Source organism: Megalops cyprinoides, chromosome 17, assembly GCF_013368585.1.
Source record: "Megalops cyprinoides isolate fMegCyp1 chromosome 17, fMegCyp1.pri, whole genome shotgun sequence".
NCBI lineage: Eukaryota > Metazoa > Chordata > Actinopteri > Elopiformes > Megalopidae > Megalops > Megalops cyprinoides.
Window position 1 is genome coordinate 16,440,754 of NC_050599.1, and position 16,392 is coordinate 16,457,145.

Sequence of the window (16,392 nt, forward strand, 5' to 3'; positions counted from 1 at the left end):
TGATACTTTGGAAAGGTATCACAATTGATATAGAATATCTAGCAATACTAAACTGTGTCTTATATGTTGGAAATACTCACTCAAATAATGCCCTCTAAAAAGCATCATAACAGCGAACAATATACTCAAAGCAACTCTGAGTGTTTTGAAAGTGGAGGCTTAATACAAATGTCCAAACTTAGACTAATGTCCAGTGGCATTTGAAAAACCTGCATGTCTGGCAGTGTGACATCTGTTTCCTGTTTAGCAGGCCAATTGAAGGTGCCTCATTAGACTCCACCCAGCAGGGGGCCCTCATTAAAGTCCTGGGTGTGCCGCTCCTTCCAGACTTTAAGTTAAAGCTCAGTAATCCCAGTCTGGAACAGGACTGGTTTTATAGAGCGTCTGTGCGGAACCAAACCAGATCCCTCCCAACAACACTCATTAAAGTAATTATGCCACCAGTACCGGAACTTTTCACCTCCACCTGGTCACACCTGGCCCTGACACTGCTGTAGGTTCCCTCCACCAAACAGGCACTTTAAAGTCCAGAAAGATGGGCCCAGGTTCAGTTAATGTCTCCTTAAGTCTGACAAACAAATAAATGTAAATAAATGTTTTTTTTTTCTTTCCCAAATGAACTTAAGCAAATTCCACTGTAACAAATAAAAAAACTTGTATTGAGAAAAATCAATGATGCATTTATTTAACAGTCAAAGTTAAGGACACATGTTGATTGAATCTAGGTCTTTGCTATTTTGTCTAATTTACAGCTATAACAATCATGCAGTAAGAGTCTCTTTGACAAAATAAATGAATCGGACAGAACAGAGATGAGATTGAGTTGATGTAGTTTATATGCTGCAGTATTTCCTAACCAGCTGTTATCCATTCAGTGTGACAGTCCAGAAACCAGCAGGCTGTAAGTCTGCACCCTGATGGTTTTACTTTTGTTTACAACTTTGACAGAGTCAAGTTTTACCATTTAAATTTAATGGGCAAATACTGAATCAAAATATTCAACATGATCCAGACATGCAAATCAAGGTTCAACATCTTGTGTAACTTCATACACCGACAAACGATATCCCACTGACACAGGTAGGTTTTCACATATTTTGAAGGGCTTGACAGAATTTAAAAAAAAAGGAGACCAGTTTTCAGTCAGGGACTTGTGTTAACTTACTGGCTCAGTCCTTGTGCCACTCCTGTCGTTTGTCACAGTGAGCGCTTTCCTGCCCGTGTTCCTGCTTTCGGCTTGCACAGACAGGTCTGTTCGACATCTCCCCTGGGTTTATGTGAAACACGCTCTGCCCGGGAGTGAGGCGACTGCGTCTCCAGAACTGCCTAAGGAAACCTGCAGATCTCGCACCACTGGTTTGACTCTGAAACATTTGACTACATTTGCAGTCAAACGCAGCCTGGTAAATGAGTACTTAACCCTTTTCTAACAATACATGTGTGTTAACAACACTGGTATAGGAGCCAAAAAATGTTTGAAATAGACTGTAGTGCAGGATTGTGGTACTGAATATGTCAACATTCCTTATGGAATGGTGGATGCATGAGAACGCACTTTATTGCACTGTAATGCTTGTATTCTACAAATTATAAGCAACAACACAAAAATCTGTTCTGGGGGGTTGTCTGTGCCATCTACTGTATCTGATGTGCGATGGTAACAAACATCTAGCATGAGTATGATAATTTTGTCACACACCATTGATATTCTAAGCACACAAGATACATGGAAGACTTACCCTAAAGGTACTCTGGTTCCAGCATCAAAGACAAAGCCTGCAGGAGAGCGGCAAACTGAGTCACACTTACATAAACCGGCGCGGACGGGAACAAACCGGCCTCTGTGCTAAGTGGAACAGAGAGGGGCTGAATAAAGCGCGGCTCCTGTGTGCAGAAGACCCGTGCGCCGGAACATATGCCTTTGACACTGGCCAGTCAGCCTCCATCGGCTGCCTAGAGCTGCCAAAACAGTCTGGCCGTGAGGGAGAGGTGGTACAGACCAGGTGCATCGGCGCTGTTAAGTCTGTTTAGACACGGCGGCTGAAGTGCACTTCATGTTGCCGTGGGTTTACGGCCCCGGAGACTTTAATCATTCCATTTAATCATACCTCCACGGACAGCTTCCCAGCCGGTATCAATGTCAGGCAATTGTTCCTTTTTTGATGAGCTGTTCCCACTTATTAGCGTATTGTGGAACAAACAGAGTGCACAATATGAAAATACCGCCGAGGCTCAGCGGATTTACATTTACATTTATTCATTTGGCAGACGCTTTTATCCAAAGCGACTTACATAGGTTACCATTCTTTACAATGTTATCCATTTATAAAGCTGGATATTTATTGAAGCAATTATGGGTTAGGTACCTTGCCCAAGGGTACAGCAGCAGTATCCCAGCAGGGATCAAACCGGCAACCTTTCGGTTACGAGTCCTGCTCCTTAACCAATGTGCTACACTGCCGCCCCTATTACAGTGGATTACAGCGCCGAAGCTCAGTAACGGCATCTACCTTCTAACACTCACAGTGTCCGAAACCCATTAGAAGGCCCAGACTGGCTCAGGAACAAAGATTGACCCATGCTTTCCCTGCCGCCACACCATGTGTATAGACTTCAAGCACAATGGCGATCAATGTAGTAAAAGATTACTTATTAAGTCACCAAAGATGACAGCAGAAGGCTCATAAACCCGTACTGCGCAGTGCCACTCTGGGCATTCGGAAATGCTTTTATTGTATATGAAAATCAATAACGGAACTGCATTTGCAAACGTGGCCGAAAGAGTCACGTCATTCATCCGGCAGGAGCTGATCCGAACAGCATTACAACATAACGGTATTGATGACAAGTCAACAGCCTCAGAATTAAGACTGGGGAGAGAATGGCTGTGACTGCAACGCCAACAAGACGAAACACCATCAGCTTTTAAAACTCCATAAACAGTGGGCTGGGGCTCTTAATGATTTTAGTGGGGTCCGCAGCAGTTCCGTGTTAGAGACCACGAGATTTTTAATCAATAACTGTTCATTATTAATGAGGTCACTGCTTCATCGGCAGGATATTCGGATCCATTAACTCCTCGTCTTACCTCCTGCTTCCTCCCCCTCTCTGACCTTCCTCTGTAAATTGCACTCTGGAAGAGCCTCACCGGAGACACTGCCCACACTCCACGACTCCACAGGGGCCGGGATGGAGAAACTGCAGAAGCACAGAACATATAACACCCAACACAGCCAATGACAGACGTACTAAGACATCCTAAGACATAAAAAGCATGCAGTGGACACATACACATTTTACTAGTGAACAGCTAACGTGATACCTGGCTACTCACCTGTTTATACCTGTGTATACCATAACTGTGATGAATTTACCAAGAGATCATGTTCATGTTATCGATACAGATATACATACTTATGCTTATGCTTCTTTAGATTTGTGAACATCCATTGATGTGCCACTGCAGACTGCTGCAGACTTTGACAATATTGTACATTAACCCTGGCAGGGAAACAGAGGCACCTGTTTAAACATAAAAACATGTCCCACCCAGAGCTGGTGCCTGATGCTGTGCATCCTTTGAGCAAATCACCCCCAGTTCAATTGCTCCCCTGCGGAATGACTTTCCACTGTAGCCACAGCAACAGCCCCATGCTCCCCCTTGTACTGAACTCCTGCAGTGCCTGATGGGAAGGCTATGTCCTCCATGGGGGAAAGCCTTACACCGTTATCAACAAACTGGGGAAGAAAAAATAGCCAAGACAAAAGAACCAAACAAACCTTGAATATATCTTTAACACTATATCACTATTTCTAAACGTTTACTGTCAACTGGTGGCTATACATACAGTTCTGTTCTGAGAAAACGTGGCTGCATTAAGGTTCACAACAGTTATTCACACAGTGGGCCCTTCAGACACGAGGAACAGAGCATGAAGTCTAACCAGTTAAATCCACCCAGTCACATCCATCCAGAGTTAAATCCATACATTCATAAACTCCTTGGTGCATAAGCCACAGCTCAACAGCAGCAAGGTGGACAAGCACTTTCATGTCTTTGGTTCAATGCTAAATGTGGAGATACAAACTCCACAGATACAAACTCTTTCAGATACAAACTGAAAATAACTTGTTGAAAAAGTCAACAAGTAGAAAATTGTACAAAATATTTATTTCACAGAGTTCATAATTTTGACTGTACATTTTATGCATAGTACATGTTCAGCAGCATATAATGAGAATCAGTTCATTAGAGACCATCTTTCCTGTCAGTCTCCCATGAGGAAAATAAATGTAATTTGACAAATGCAGGAAAATGAACACACGCCACTCACACACACCCACAAAGCCACGTGCGGACTGTACGCACACACACACAGACACACACGCACACACAGATAGTCAGAGACCATTCAGACACCAAATCAGACGATCACACTTTGGGCCTCTTTTTTGACTCCTCGTCCCAGTCTATATCCAGTTCTCCATCGTCTAAGACTGAGGAGCTGAACAGAGATTGACCCGGGAGGACCACTTTAGACCCCCCCGTGCCGAGCTCGAAACACTTCCTCTTTCTGGGGATCGTCCCAGCACGCCCTGCGGCAGGGTCGTGACCCTGGCCCGCCCCGGCGTCGGCTCCCTCGCAGGCTGACGCCCCAGGCTGCTTGTCTGCGGACGCCGTGAAGTGGAAGTGAGAAAGTTTGGTCAGGGTGGAGGAAGACACCTGGGTCTTTGAGGAGTCGGGCTCTCCAGCGGGCGCAGCGCTCAGCCTCTGCAGTAGTCGCTGCCGCCTCTCGCCCCCGGCTGCGGCGGCACCCACACTCCCCTCACCCTGGTCACGTGACCTCTCAGCTAGGTAGTCTTTTGCCTCTGACATCACTTTGAGCCTTAGTTTCCTGCTTGCGCTGCTGCCCTCTGCTGGCTGCTCTGTGTCTCTCTTCTCTTCACCCCTCCCCTCGGCAGACGTTTCTGTCCTGCTCTCTGAGAGTGAAGCCTCTTTCCCCTCTCTGAGAGCAGCGCCGTTCCTCTCTGTGAGAGGGGCCCGCTTCCTCTCTGCAAGAGGAACCTTCTCCCTCTCTGTGAGAGCAGCCTCTTTCTCTGCATTTTCCAGCACTCTGAGGCCCTTTCCTGTGTCTACGCTGTCCTCCGTTCGCTCTGGGAGGGTCCTGCTGTTGGGCTCCCCGCAGCCCAGTTTCTCTCTGGGCCTGAAGGTGAAGGAGGAGAATTTGGACCGTAGGGAGTTTGGGTCACCCTCAGTGTCAGGGGTGTCATCGATGGAGGAGACGTGAGGGCCTCTGCTCTTCTTTGAGAGTCGCTTTTTGGCAGCAACTGGCGTACTGTGCGAGGGCAGCGCGTCTGTGGAGAAAAGCAGGTCCAGATCATCTGTGCCGTCGTCATGGCTAGCAGCTCCCACCCCTTCAGCTCCACCACCTCTGAGGGGTGTGGTGCTCATCTTTTTGAGCCTTTTTCCTCGCAGCCTCTTGGAAACTGTCTCAGTGACAGAATCCAGTTCACTTCCCTTTGGTGCTGTGTTTCTGTGGGCGGAGCTGACCGCCTCGCCCGTGCTTCCGATTCGCTCTTTACCCCGCGCTGAGTCCTTTCCTGTCCAAGACCCGGTGCCGCTGTTGCCTGATAATAGGCTGCGGTCCTCTGGCACAGCCCTGGTGTCCACCAATGCATTCTGGGAAGCTGGAGCAATTGGTGATAACCGTGAGGGCCCAGACAATGAGTTAAACCAGTCCAGTCCGGTATCAGAACCGCTGTTCCTCCTGGATCCATCCTGGCTCCATGGCAGGGGGGCTTCCTGGTCCACAGAGCGGTTCCTGATAGTACTCCGCTGCTCCTCCCTGGGAGGCGATTGTGAATTTCCACCTTTATTCTGCAGCCTGAACAAACACAAGAAGCCAGAAAAGAGAGCTTGCTTTGCGAGAGAACCCTTCACCACTGCCTTTGTGATATTTGTGATTTCTTTCATTTGCCAGAACACACGCATGCTCAAACACGCTATACCTTACATAATGTCCACATTAGATTGTCTGTTCTTTTACCTTGCTTCTCTTAACTAGTTCTAATGAAAAGGATAAAAGATTATTGAAAAACAGAATATAAAATGTTTTATATTGAAATCTATACCGTGAGAGCCTGTCCAGCTCTTTCCTGAGGAGATTGGTCAGACCCAGTCCCTCCAGTAGAATCTCACACTGAGTCCTGTACAGCTTACTGGGGTCGTCAGGGAAGGAGGTGTGTAGAGCGTTCACGTCCCCTAGGAGAGCACCACCCTGTGGCATACACAGGAACACTCCTACCTTATTCTCCCTTTCAGATTCAGTGTTTTTTTTCCCAAACACAGCAACACTCCTACCTTAATCTTATTTTCTGAATGAAATGTTTTTTTAAAAAAAAGTCCAGCTGGTTAAAATGTAGACAGTAGAATGCTAAAATAAATGAATCGGTGAGCTACCTGCATGGAGCACTCCATGACTGAAACAACAATGACAGCATCCTCCACAGTCACAGTATCCCGGAACATCAACCTGGCATGAGCTAAAGGCAAAAATACCGGATGTGATTCTCATTATTAAGGCGTAGGAACATTCAGTAACAAAATGGTTTCCATAACATTGACTGTGACCAATCATAGTCATCATGTCTGAGAGGAGCAACCCAATGGGTCGCCTGTCTGTACCGGTCCCTCAATGGTAGAATGATATTCCCACGGGGGTGAGGACAGTAGAATCACTGGCCATTTTCCAATACGGATCAAAGACCCACCTCGTCAGACTGCATCTCAGTTCCACCTCAATCCCCACCCCCTAACACCCCCTACTTATATTACTTGCTGCTTATTTCACACATAGTATCACAATGTGTTACGGATTCTTTGATCTAGTAACTGTGATGTATGGTAGTGTGTGTACTTGCCTTCCCTTAGTTTCCAGGCTGTCTAATCAGGTTAGCAGGGGGAGTGTTGTTAGCCTGGTCTGACACTGTTGCTCATTCAACATGAATGAACACACTGTTCGCTTGTGCTGACAGTTGCTCTGGATAAGAGGGTCTGCTAAATGGATGTAATGCGATGTAATGTAATGTACCTATAATCGGTTTAAGATCATAAATAGTGTAAGTCAAGGAAAAAAGATGAAAAGCAGTGAGCGACGCACCCTCCGCCAGGCGTCCGAGACTCTCCAGCATGCGGATGGTGGTTCGGGCTGCGTTCCTGCTGGTACTCTGCCTCTGTAGCTGGTAGTACCGCACCAGGATGGAGTTGGCTTCCTGTGACATCCTTGGCTGCAGGCTCTTCACCAGGCAGAAGTAGGCCTTCATCTTCTCCATGCTCCAAAGGGACTCCGACTCACTCCTGCCACCTGGAGCAGAGGAGGCTAAGTATCACCAATGTGGAGCACCTCTCTATACCTACACTTACCTGCCTAACTGAATGCACTATGTAAGATGTTCTGGATAAGAGCTAGGGTAGCTACCTTTGTTCTGCAGGATGAAGGAGGAGATGATTCGGTCCCACTCTGGGTTCCTGGTGTCCAGCAGAACCAGAACCAGGTCGAAGCGGCTCAGCAGCGGGCTGGCGAGTGCCACGTTCACAGACACCGACACGTTGGGGTCATATTGCCCCTTCGGATTGGTGGCTGCCAGGATGGTGGTCCTCGTGTTCAGCTTGCACACCAGTCTGAACGAGAGAGACAGCGATAGAGGGAAGAAAAAAAAAACAGACAACATAAAACTGAGGATCTGACCCCATGAGTCAGACCCTGTTTCATTCTTCATGGACAGTACATTCCCCCAGCATGCTCTATGCTTTGGAATCTTTAGATGACAGGGATAATCAAAAACATAACAACCCCTTTCTGATAGCTGCCTAGTATGGCCATCCGCTACTGTAGCTGAGTGTGAATCCTTGGTCACACTAACAATGCTGGTAAAGCAGGACAGAGGCACATTTCTCTCCCTGTAGTGATCCAATCTCCAGACTGCATACTATGGGGCGTTTGTGATATACCACAGAACACTACACAGGGTATTCCTGCCTGGGTGGTCAGTGTGTGGTGAAGGCCTTCATGGTGGAGCTGGCATTTGTGGAGTGGTGGGGGGATGGTGCTGCAGATGGTCTCTCACCCGGCTTTGGCCACGCTGATGGTCTGCTGCTCCATGGCCTCATGGATGCTGGTCCGGTCGTGCTCCTTGATGCTGTTAAACTCATCGATGCAGCACAGCCCCCCATCAGACAGCACCAGCGCCCCAGCCTCCAGGTGCCATTCCCCAGAATCCTTCACTGCTGCCACTGTCAACCCTGGGGTAAGACAGGCATGCACTAACACAATCAGCATAGCACCATCGCACTGAGGCTGAACTAATATAAACTCCACCATTCTGAACCTCAGTGTCAATTAGTATCATAATTTTGCTGCCATAACTACACAGCTCCGACACATAACATTAATTAAACAGTTGAAGAGCTAGGAGCTACAAGCTGAGTTACTGAAGATGTCTCAAAAGCCGGCTTGTTGGCAAGCTCATTCATTAGCAAGCTAGTGAATCCAGCAGGATTACTTAGGTAAAGTCATGTAGGTTACTTTAACTATTGTAACAAACCGGGTTCTATTTCCATTAGTAGTTTCAAGTAATCTTTTTAACTTTTCTCTCTTCTTACTTTATGCAGACTCTAGCTAGAGTTCAACAAGTATGGAATCATTTTATAAAAGCAATACGGCACTCAACCCGTGGCACATCATGGACATTGGTATGGCTATAGATGTGATAGCTGAAGAAAGCAGAGAAGAAAATATCAATGATTCAGCATGTTATACTTATTAAGCATTATTTGTCAGGGGAATATCATTTCGAAGCTCCAGTGCTAAACTCCATTTTGAAGAGCTTTCTCCCCTCTGTGTTCACTTTGTAAAATTAAGGTGGAGAGCGTGGAGAGTGAGAGTGAGATTGAAATGGAGAGTGCAGACAGTGGGGGGGATCTGCCAGAGAAGGACGGACCCGCATTTGTGGAGCCGATTCCCGCAGTGAGGACAGATCGGGGTGTGATCTTCGCAGCGTACTTCAGAAACTGGGACTTGCCTGTTCCTGGGTCTCCCACCAACAACAGGTGAGACTCACCTGTACGGAAAAACGACTCTCAATTAACGCTCTGGGTATCAATTATTTCAGCCAAAGACTTTTTACTTGCAATAACTTACAATCTTGCTTATGTGACAAACGTTTTTTTCTAATTAATGTTCCATTCGTAACAGCCTAGCTGGCCATTTCTGCTTGACCTGAGAGGCTGAGGGACTGAGGGCCTGACATTCTGATATTCTGTATGACCTGCGCATTTTTTTTCCAATGCAGTTGGAAATTGCACTGCAATTGACTACTGCCTCATGTAACAGTAGATACTTCCTTGTGTTACAGTGCATCATGGCTCAAAAGAATATTGAGACTAGATTTTCAGCCAGCTGAAGGTGTGACTGATAAGTCTGGCTAAACTGTTCATGAGAGGCGTTTTGGGAATACATGGTGGAGTATTTATGCCAACTATGGCGGAACAGACAGATCCTCGGGGTGGGTTACTGGTGGGAAACAGCAGGGCAGCCCAGTGGTCACACGAACGAGTACTATCCGATTACTATCATTTACAGAACTTCCAAAGTGGAAAGTGAACCAATGAAGACACCGACCTCTGACCTTTGTTCCAGAAGCATCTATTCTTTGTATGCCACCTGCCAAAACCATGGCAACCGCCAGCTTGACAATGTACATCCCAAATACCTGCGGGCACAGGCTCATCAGAATCTGGTTCCTGCCTTCAGAGGAGAAAGACAAGAGAGAAAGAGAGAAAACAGGAAGACAGAGGCATGGGCAAGGGAGTGCAGCTTTTATAAAAAAACATTGGTTTTACAGTTCTACATGGCGTGTATTAAAGCTGCAAATCCTATGAAAAGGCATGCAGCAACACTTAAGCAGTCAATGCTGAAAACAGGGAGGAGGCGCATATTATGCACCTGCTAAAGGATCGTCTCTGTATTTGTCCCAGAAGTCTTCAAACTCCTTCTGGATGTCCTCAAGGACCAGGGCAGCAGTGGACTGCTCATTGTTGACCTCAATGAAGTTGGCCTTCAGGACGATCTCCAGATCGCAGCGGGAGTCCTGGTACAGGGGCTTCCACCGCTGCCGAACCACACCGTACACCGTGATGTCATCACCTGTGGAGCACAAGGACATCACCTGTGACATCATTATCTATGCATTATCTGGCGGTTTTGTCTGTTTTGCAGTGAGTTTTTTTTCCTTTTTCCTTGTTTTTGGGATTATTGGACTGTGTTGTCTTTATTGGACTTTTTGACTATTTCTTTCGATACATGACATTGATTAATTGCTTTGTAAAATTTGTATATAACTGTTGTGCAAACATATTGAATACCTGCTGCAGCACTATTACTGATAATATTATTGAACACCTGTAAATCTCTCTGATTTAAATTCTTTTGAAGTTCTGTTGTTTTGAGATACCTCAAATTCCATGCACAGTAGGTGGGGGCTGTTTGTTATAACCCCATAATGTGAAATAATACTCTGTATTTTACTATGAAAATTCTTTCCCTGCCAAGTGTTGCTTCACCGGCACCCTTTCGTCAAGAAGTGGAAAAACAGGTGGGACTCAGAAATATTCCCCATCCCAGAACAGCGGGAGTTTCCCCATCGGCACATGCAAACAGCTCCACTGATGAAGGCCCTTTGGAGCAGACTCTCCTGCCAGATGTTTGGCACAGTCTGTCCAAAACCAAGAATGTCCGCTATCCATGTATATTCTCAGCAGATCACTTAATGACAGTCTAACTCTGGCGTGTCACTGAGTTGACCCTTCTGCTACACAATTTGAGCGCATTTTATGTCTACTTTGTTTACAGGCACTACGTACACTATTCTCCAGGTGCCTACGATTGTATTTTATTACGACATCCACAAATGTCAAATTCACAAAATTCTAACAACAAAAAAGCTAAAGCTTTAAAAGAATGAAGCTGCTCATTTCATTTTGCTTTGATCTAACGTGGAAAAATAAAATGCTGGAAAGGAAGCACCCTGCAGGTGCGTTACTAAGCCAACCCACAGGGGGTCCCCTTCCACCGCTTCTGTGGAGTATGAGACACTGGGTCCATCTCCATTACCAGAACACAGTCATTTTCAGCCTGTCTAAATCTGTAACCTGCAACAATGTTGTTAATTACTACTGCAAAACAAAAAAGTTCAAATGTTACGACACTTAACGATTTGTCTTTTACGTCTACCTAACGAGACAAGTAAAAGCGGAAGAAAGAACAGTTAGCTCCTTTTAAGTGAATAAAAACTACCCACTCATCTTTCAAAAAACCAGAGGGAAACTCAAAGACCACAGTGAACAATACGCAGTGATATCTTGAAAATTGGGTTATGTTGCTCCTGAAAACATATAAATGGATAGCAACTTCTCACAAGATGAGGCCAGTAATGCTGAAAGTATGAATTATGCACACTAACATGCTATTAGTGTTGTAGATAGAGCAGGCATGGGACAAAGATATCAGGCCCATAGGAATGGCTATTAGCATCTCTTAACAAATGCACCAATGGTGTACAGTAAATTACACTCAATCAGGCCTGTCCACACAAATCCAGCTGATGATGATGAAGACGAACAAGGTGAAGGTGGTGGTAATGATCATAATAATAATAATACCTGATTTACAGCTGTCTACCAGATCATCCTCAAGGATAACCAGCATAGATCGAGGGATGCTGCCCACAGACAGCTTCTGGGCCTAGGCAAAGGAGCAGGAAACAGGGGTTGTTTAGACAGACAGGCCTCATCTGCCAACACACAGTGTAGACTGTTTTTAATCATCACTGTTCAGCTGAATTCAAAAAAACTGTTTCAAAGCAGAGGGTCATTGTCAGATACACCCATTTCCAAGTTCACAAAGCTTTACACTGCCAGCACTACTGTCTGGAAACACTTCTAAAGAACAGCATGAACTCACACAATAGAGAACAGGAAAGATGATCAGACAGATCAGAAATCTCTCTGTACACTCACTGAAGCTACACTTTACTTACTTCTACATAATTTTTCAAGTTAAGCCATTCTCAATTGATGAGCTAAGATGATGTTTGGAGTCCACCTAGTGGACAAACGGTGAATTTCTACAGCGTGGAGCTTTCCTTTTTCTGGCTTCGGTCTGTCATCAGTCTTCTGCGCTCACTTTCACCACACAACCTTTCCTGTCTTCACACACTTCCCTTGATTAAAGAGGGCGGCGCCGCCTCCCTCCGTGCAGATTTACAGCCCGATGCCATCACGCGTCGCGGGGACTGCATTAGCACAATGAGCCCGCGGGTGATTCACAGTGTGCTTTTTTCCGGGAAAGCTACCTGCTCCTGGATCTTGATCTCCTGGTAGTCTCTGCAGACGGCCGGGGAGGAGGAGCTGCCCGACAGGCAGGTGAAGCTGAAGGAGCCGCAGCCCTCCTCGTTGGGGCAGCGCGTGGGGGGCGTGACGGCGTAGAACTGCTCGAAGTCCGCCTGCACCGCGAACACGTGCCGGCACTTCGCGCACATGAAGTCGCGCTCGAACTCCAGCACCTTGGCCGTGCCGGTGCGGATGACGGTGCCCGTGACGGACAGGAAGTGGCCCACGTCGCGGGACCTGGGGATCTGGTCTCTCGTCAGCTCGGGGCAGACTGGTAACCCTAATGGTGAAAGAGAGCTCCATTTCGATGACCACGTAACCCAACACAGAGCACCGTTACATCTAAAGAGGACCATGTAAGCTAACAGTGACAGAGCACCATTACAGCTCACTGACCATGCAACCCTACTCTAGTCCCATTACAGCTAAAAAGAATCATGTAACTTAACAGTGAAAGAGAGTACCATTACAGCTACAGGTAATCATGTAATCTTGCAGTGAAAGTCCCATTGATTTTCCTATTCCATCTCTGCACATAAACACTCACTGTGATTCACAATGACAAGAACCAGGGAGGCACACAAACCCTTTCAGCTTCAAAGGCCAGATGTTCCCTCATTTCACCACCAGGTGCTGCACTGCCCTCACTCTTACAATTAGCTGTTCATCATTTTTCAAATATCTTTCAGGGTGCACATATCTGTTGACCGATACTGGCAAATATTATAATGCATAAAACTGGAACACAGTATATTGCAGTGTTCTGCTTTCAGGGGGACAGATGGACAGCACAGCTTCAAGGAAAAATAGCATTATGCAGACATGATTGCCTCGCATCTAATGCGAATGCTGACAGAAAGATATAGCGCTGCCTGGCAGTGTCAAGGAGATAGTGCTCACTTCATATAATATTGTTTTTACATACATTTCAAACACTTTCCAATACATAAACATTCAATACTGTAGTACATGTCCTCAACAACGTCTATGAAGGCATTTTCTCTCAATTCAAACCTACATGTCAGACAAATTCACCACTAGGCGGTGCTCTTTTTCCATTCTTGTCATTGCTTGTGTGCTGTTGTTTCTTGCAATATCTTGCATAATGCAGATGGAAATTAGGGATATATTATTATGTAGATTATTTGTAGGGTAAAAAAAAGATTTTCAAATGACAGGTATAGAGAACTGTGTTATAATCAATTCATCAACTGTAGAATAATTTGTAGAGTGCAGGCTTTTAGCAAAGGCAGACGGAGGGTCTAATTTTTAAATGCAGAAATGAATTAGGAAGGCAGGAGTGGCTTTATTCACAAGCCATTTTCCTTCAGATTGAGTCAACGGCACATGATATTGTTCGAGCAGGTAAAAAACATGGTCCCAGTGAATCATTATTCCGGTCTTAACTGGTGCATGACATACCTGCCAGCGCGCTAACATCGTCAGTGCAATTATATGTGACACTGTTCCGCTTTCATCCTACGCAAGACGCATATAAAAGACAAATATGCCTATTTTTATCAAAGCAATAATCCAACACAAATGTCATGAGAAACAGTGAGGCGAGGAAACACTTACAAGCTCTTCAGCTGCAACATTTCATTTAACCTTTCCGTTTCTTTTCACTTTTTATTAAAAAAAGTTTTTTTTTTTGCAGAAACAAGATTCTCTTAACTTGTTTAATGTTGCGCTTGAAGAGGCAGTGCAATTCTGCGCACAAGCTGCTAAATGCCGCTCATCTACAACAGGAAGCGCTCTGTCTTCTGAGGAATAGAAAAGACATTTATATTTATATGCACTTGTCTATAATTGTATGCCACTGCGTGTGTTATGCTGTGACAACCGTTATGCTAATGTGCAATCTGACCAATCACGCCGTGCCCATCATTCGCCTGAAGTGGACTGAGCTCCACCTGCTTCATCTGGAGACACGGACTCCTTGTTCTATTTGTAGAATGCCTACATTCTATATTCACGCCACGTAACCAATCAGGGCCCGGCACCGCAGCCGAGCTCTTCCTCTGGCTATTTATTCCATTTGCCTGCGCATCCCTCAGAATGCCACGCATGGCGGCTAACGCTGCCGCAAAATAATGAAGTGCGCGGAGGCAGGGCCGCCGATATTAAGGTCAGTCTGGTGCCGGCGAAACCGGGATCTGATCAAGACGGAGGAGCGTCTCCGCCTCTCTGCTCCGTCGGTGTCTGCCTGTATCTGTGATGGAGATCTGTTCCACCCCCTTCCCAGCACTGCGCCGGCAATGCGGTGCAAATCCAAACTGAGTGAACACAGGTTTATTGGCCTTGAGGCTACAGCAGCTCCATGGACCAGGCAGAGAGCCCCGCACAAAGTCCACGCAGGCCTGCGACCCCTGGCTGAGACGCCGTTGTTCTTTACCCCACAGTTCCCCATGTTCGATACCCTGCCTGCTGCGAGGAGTGTCTTGTTGAGCTTACGTGGCTGTCAGATCATGCTGGGAATCCTCTTCCGTCTAACTGGCTCCTGCTGTTCTCTCAAATTTCCCCTCTGTGTACTGGCAGCGCTCTTCCAAAATAATAACGTAATAAATGGTGTCCCGTTGCCGACGTTCCCAACCAGCACTGCTCCCATTAAAACCTGGTGGATCATATTCCACGCTTACTATGGAGCTTGCTATTATAAACCGCTGCACCATTTTAGACGGCAACGTTTACCACTGGGCAAACAAACAGGGCATCTAAAATAAAAGGATCCTCATTTGTATGCAGAACAAAGGGCTCCACTCCTTTTCACTGTTAAGGTGTTTGCTGGGGAGCAATAAATACATAAAATAAATAAATAAAATAAATATCAATTAACACTGCCAATTGCCCCAGGCATTACTTTAATCAAGCCCCTGCAAGATCGCTTCTGCAAAACCCCATCAGTATACCATTACACGGGTAGGGCAGCCACCCACAGCCTGCGAAATCTGAATTATAAACGCATCACAGATCACAGACACTGCAATGCAATCACGGCAGAATGAGACTACCACCACCACAGTCGCACAAGGATCAGTGTATTGGGCCCAGGAGTTCTTTATTATTTCATAATTGTGCGCGTGTGTGTGCGCGTGCGTGTGTGTGTGTATGCCTGTGCACGTCCTCTTTACACGACACAGTAAAGGGGCAGCAGTGTAGCATAGTGGTAAGGAGCAGGACTTGTAATCGAAAGTTTACTGGTTCCATTCCCCACTGAGGAATGGTTGTTGTACCCTTGGGCAAGACACTGAACTCATTTGCCTCAGTAAATATCCAGCTGTATAAATGGGCAACATGTAAAAAACTGAAACCTATGTAAGTCGCTCTGGGTAAGAGTGCCTGTTAAACGCCAATAATGTAATGTAAGGGACATACCGCAGCGGTGGTGCGTCACCATGCCTGCCAGGACACGCTCACCTGAAATCCTGGTGTGCAGATTCTGCTTGACCTTGCACTGCCCGTGCTCAGGGGAGGACTGCGACGCGGCCAGGGCCGCTCTGTGCAGGGCGTTATCGAACACAGGCAGGACCTCGCTGGGGAGGGCGTTGAAGTACTCCGCCACCTCCATGTTGGCCTCGAAGAGTGTCATGGCGTTCACCACGACGGGATAGTGGGCGTCTTCGTCGGGCTGTTCCAGGATGTGGAGGATGTCGCCCCTGTGGTGCTCTGTCACGTAAGACTCAAACACCTGCCCTATCATCGCAACCTGCTCAGCGGTTAGCGCCATGTTCAATCTGCAGACAGACAGACAGACAGACAGACACACACACACACATTCTTTAGACAGAATCGGCAATATGCTATAGGGCCTCCTAGGAGAGGTATATGTCTGAAGGAGACACACAGGAAATAATTTAGCCAGGGAAACAAAACACAAAAGACTTATTTTTGGCAGTTGGAGCTTGTACTGATTGATTGATTTAATTTATTTCAGTGTTACACAC

At 46.3% G+C, this 16,392-nt stretch overlaps 1 protein-coding gene across 1 annotated transcript; it reads right to left on the reverse strand.

The window, feature by feature from the left end:
* Positions 1 to 4,432: 4,432 nt before the first annotated feature.
* On the reverse strand, positions 4,433 to 16,175 carry mcm9 (minichromosome maintenance 9 homologous recombination repair factor). The gene is made up of 12 exons (XM_036550281.1): positions 15,866 to 16,175; positions 12,412 to 12,728; positions 11,720 to 11,801; positions 10,005 to 10,205; positions 9,681 to 9,806; positions 9,001 to 9,120; positions 8,128 to 8,302; positions 7,479 to 7,681; positions 7,161 to 7,364; positions 6,461 to 6,543; positions 6,133 to 6,278; positions 4,433 to 5,885 (listed from the first exon to the last, which is right to left on the reverse strand). Exons 1-12 carry the CDS (start codon positions 16,173 to 16,175, stop codon positions 4,433 to 4,435), a joined length of 3,420 nt encoding a protein of 1,139 aa, XP_036406174.1.
* Positions 16,176 to 16,392: the final 217 nt, after the last annotated feature.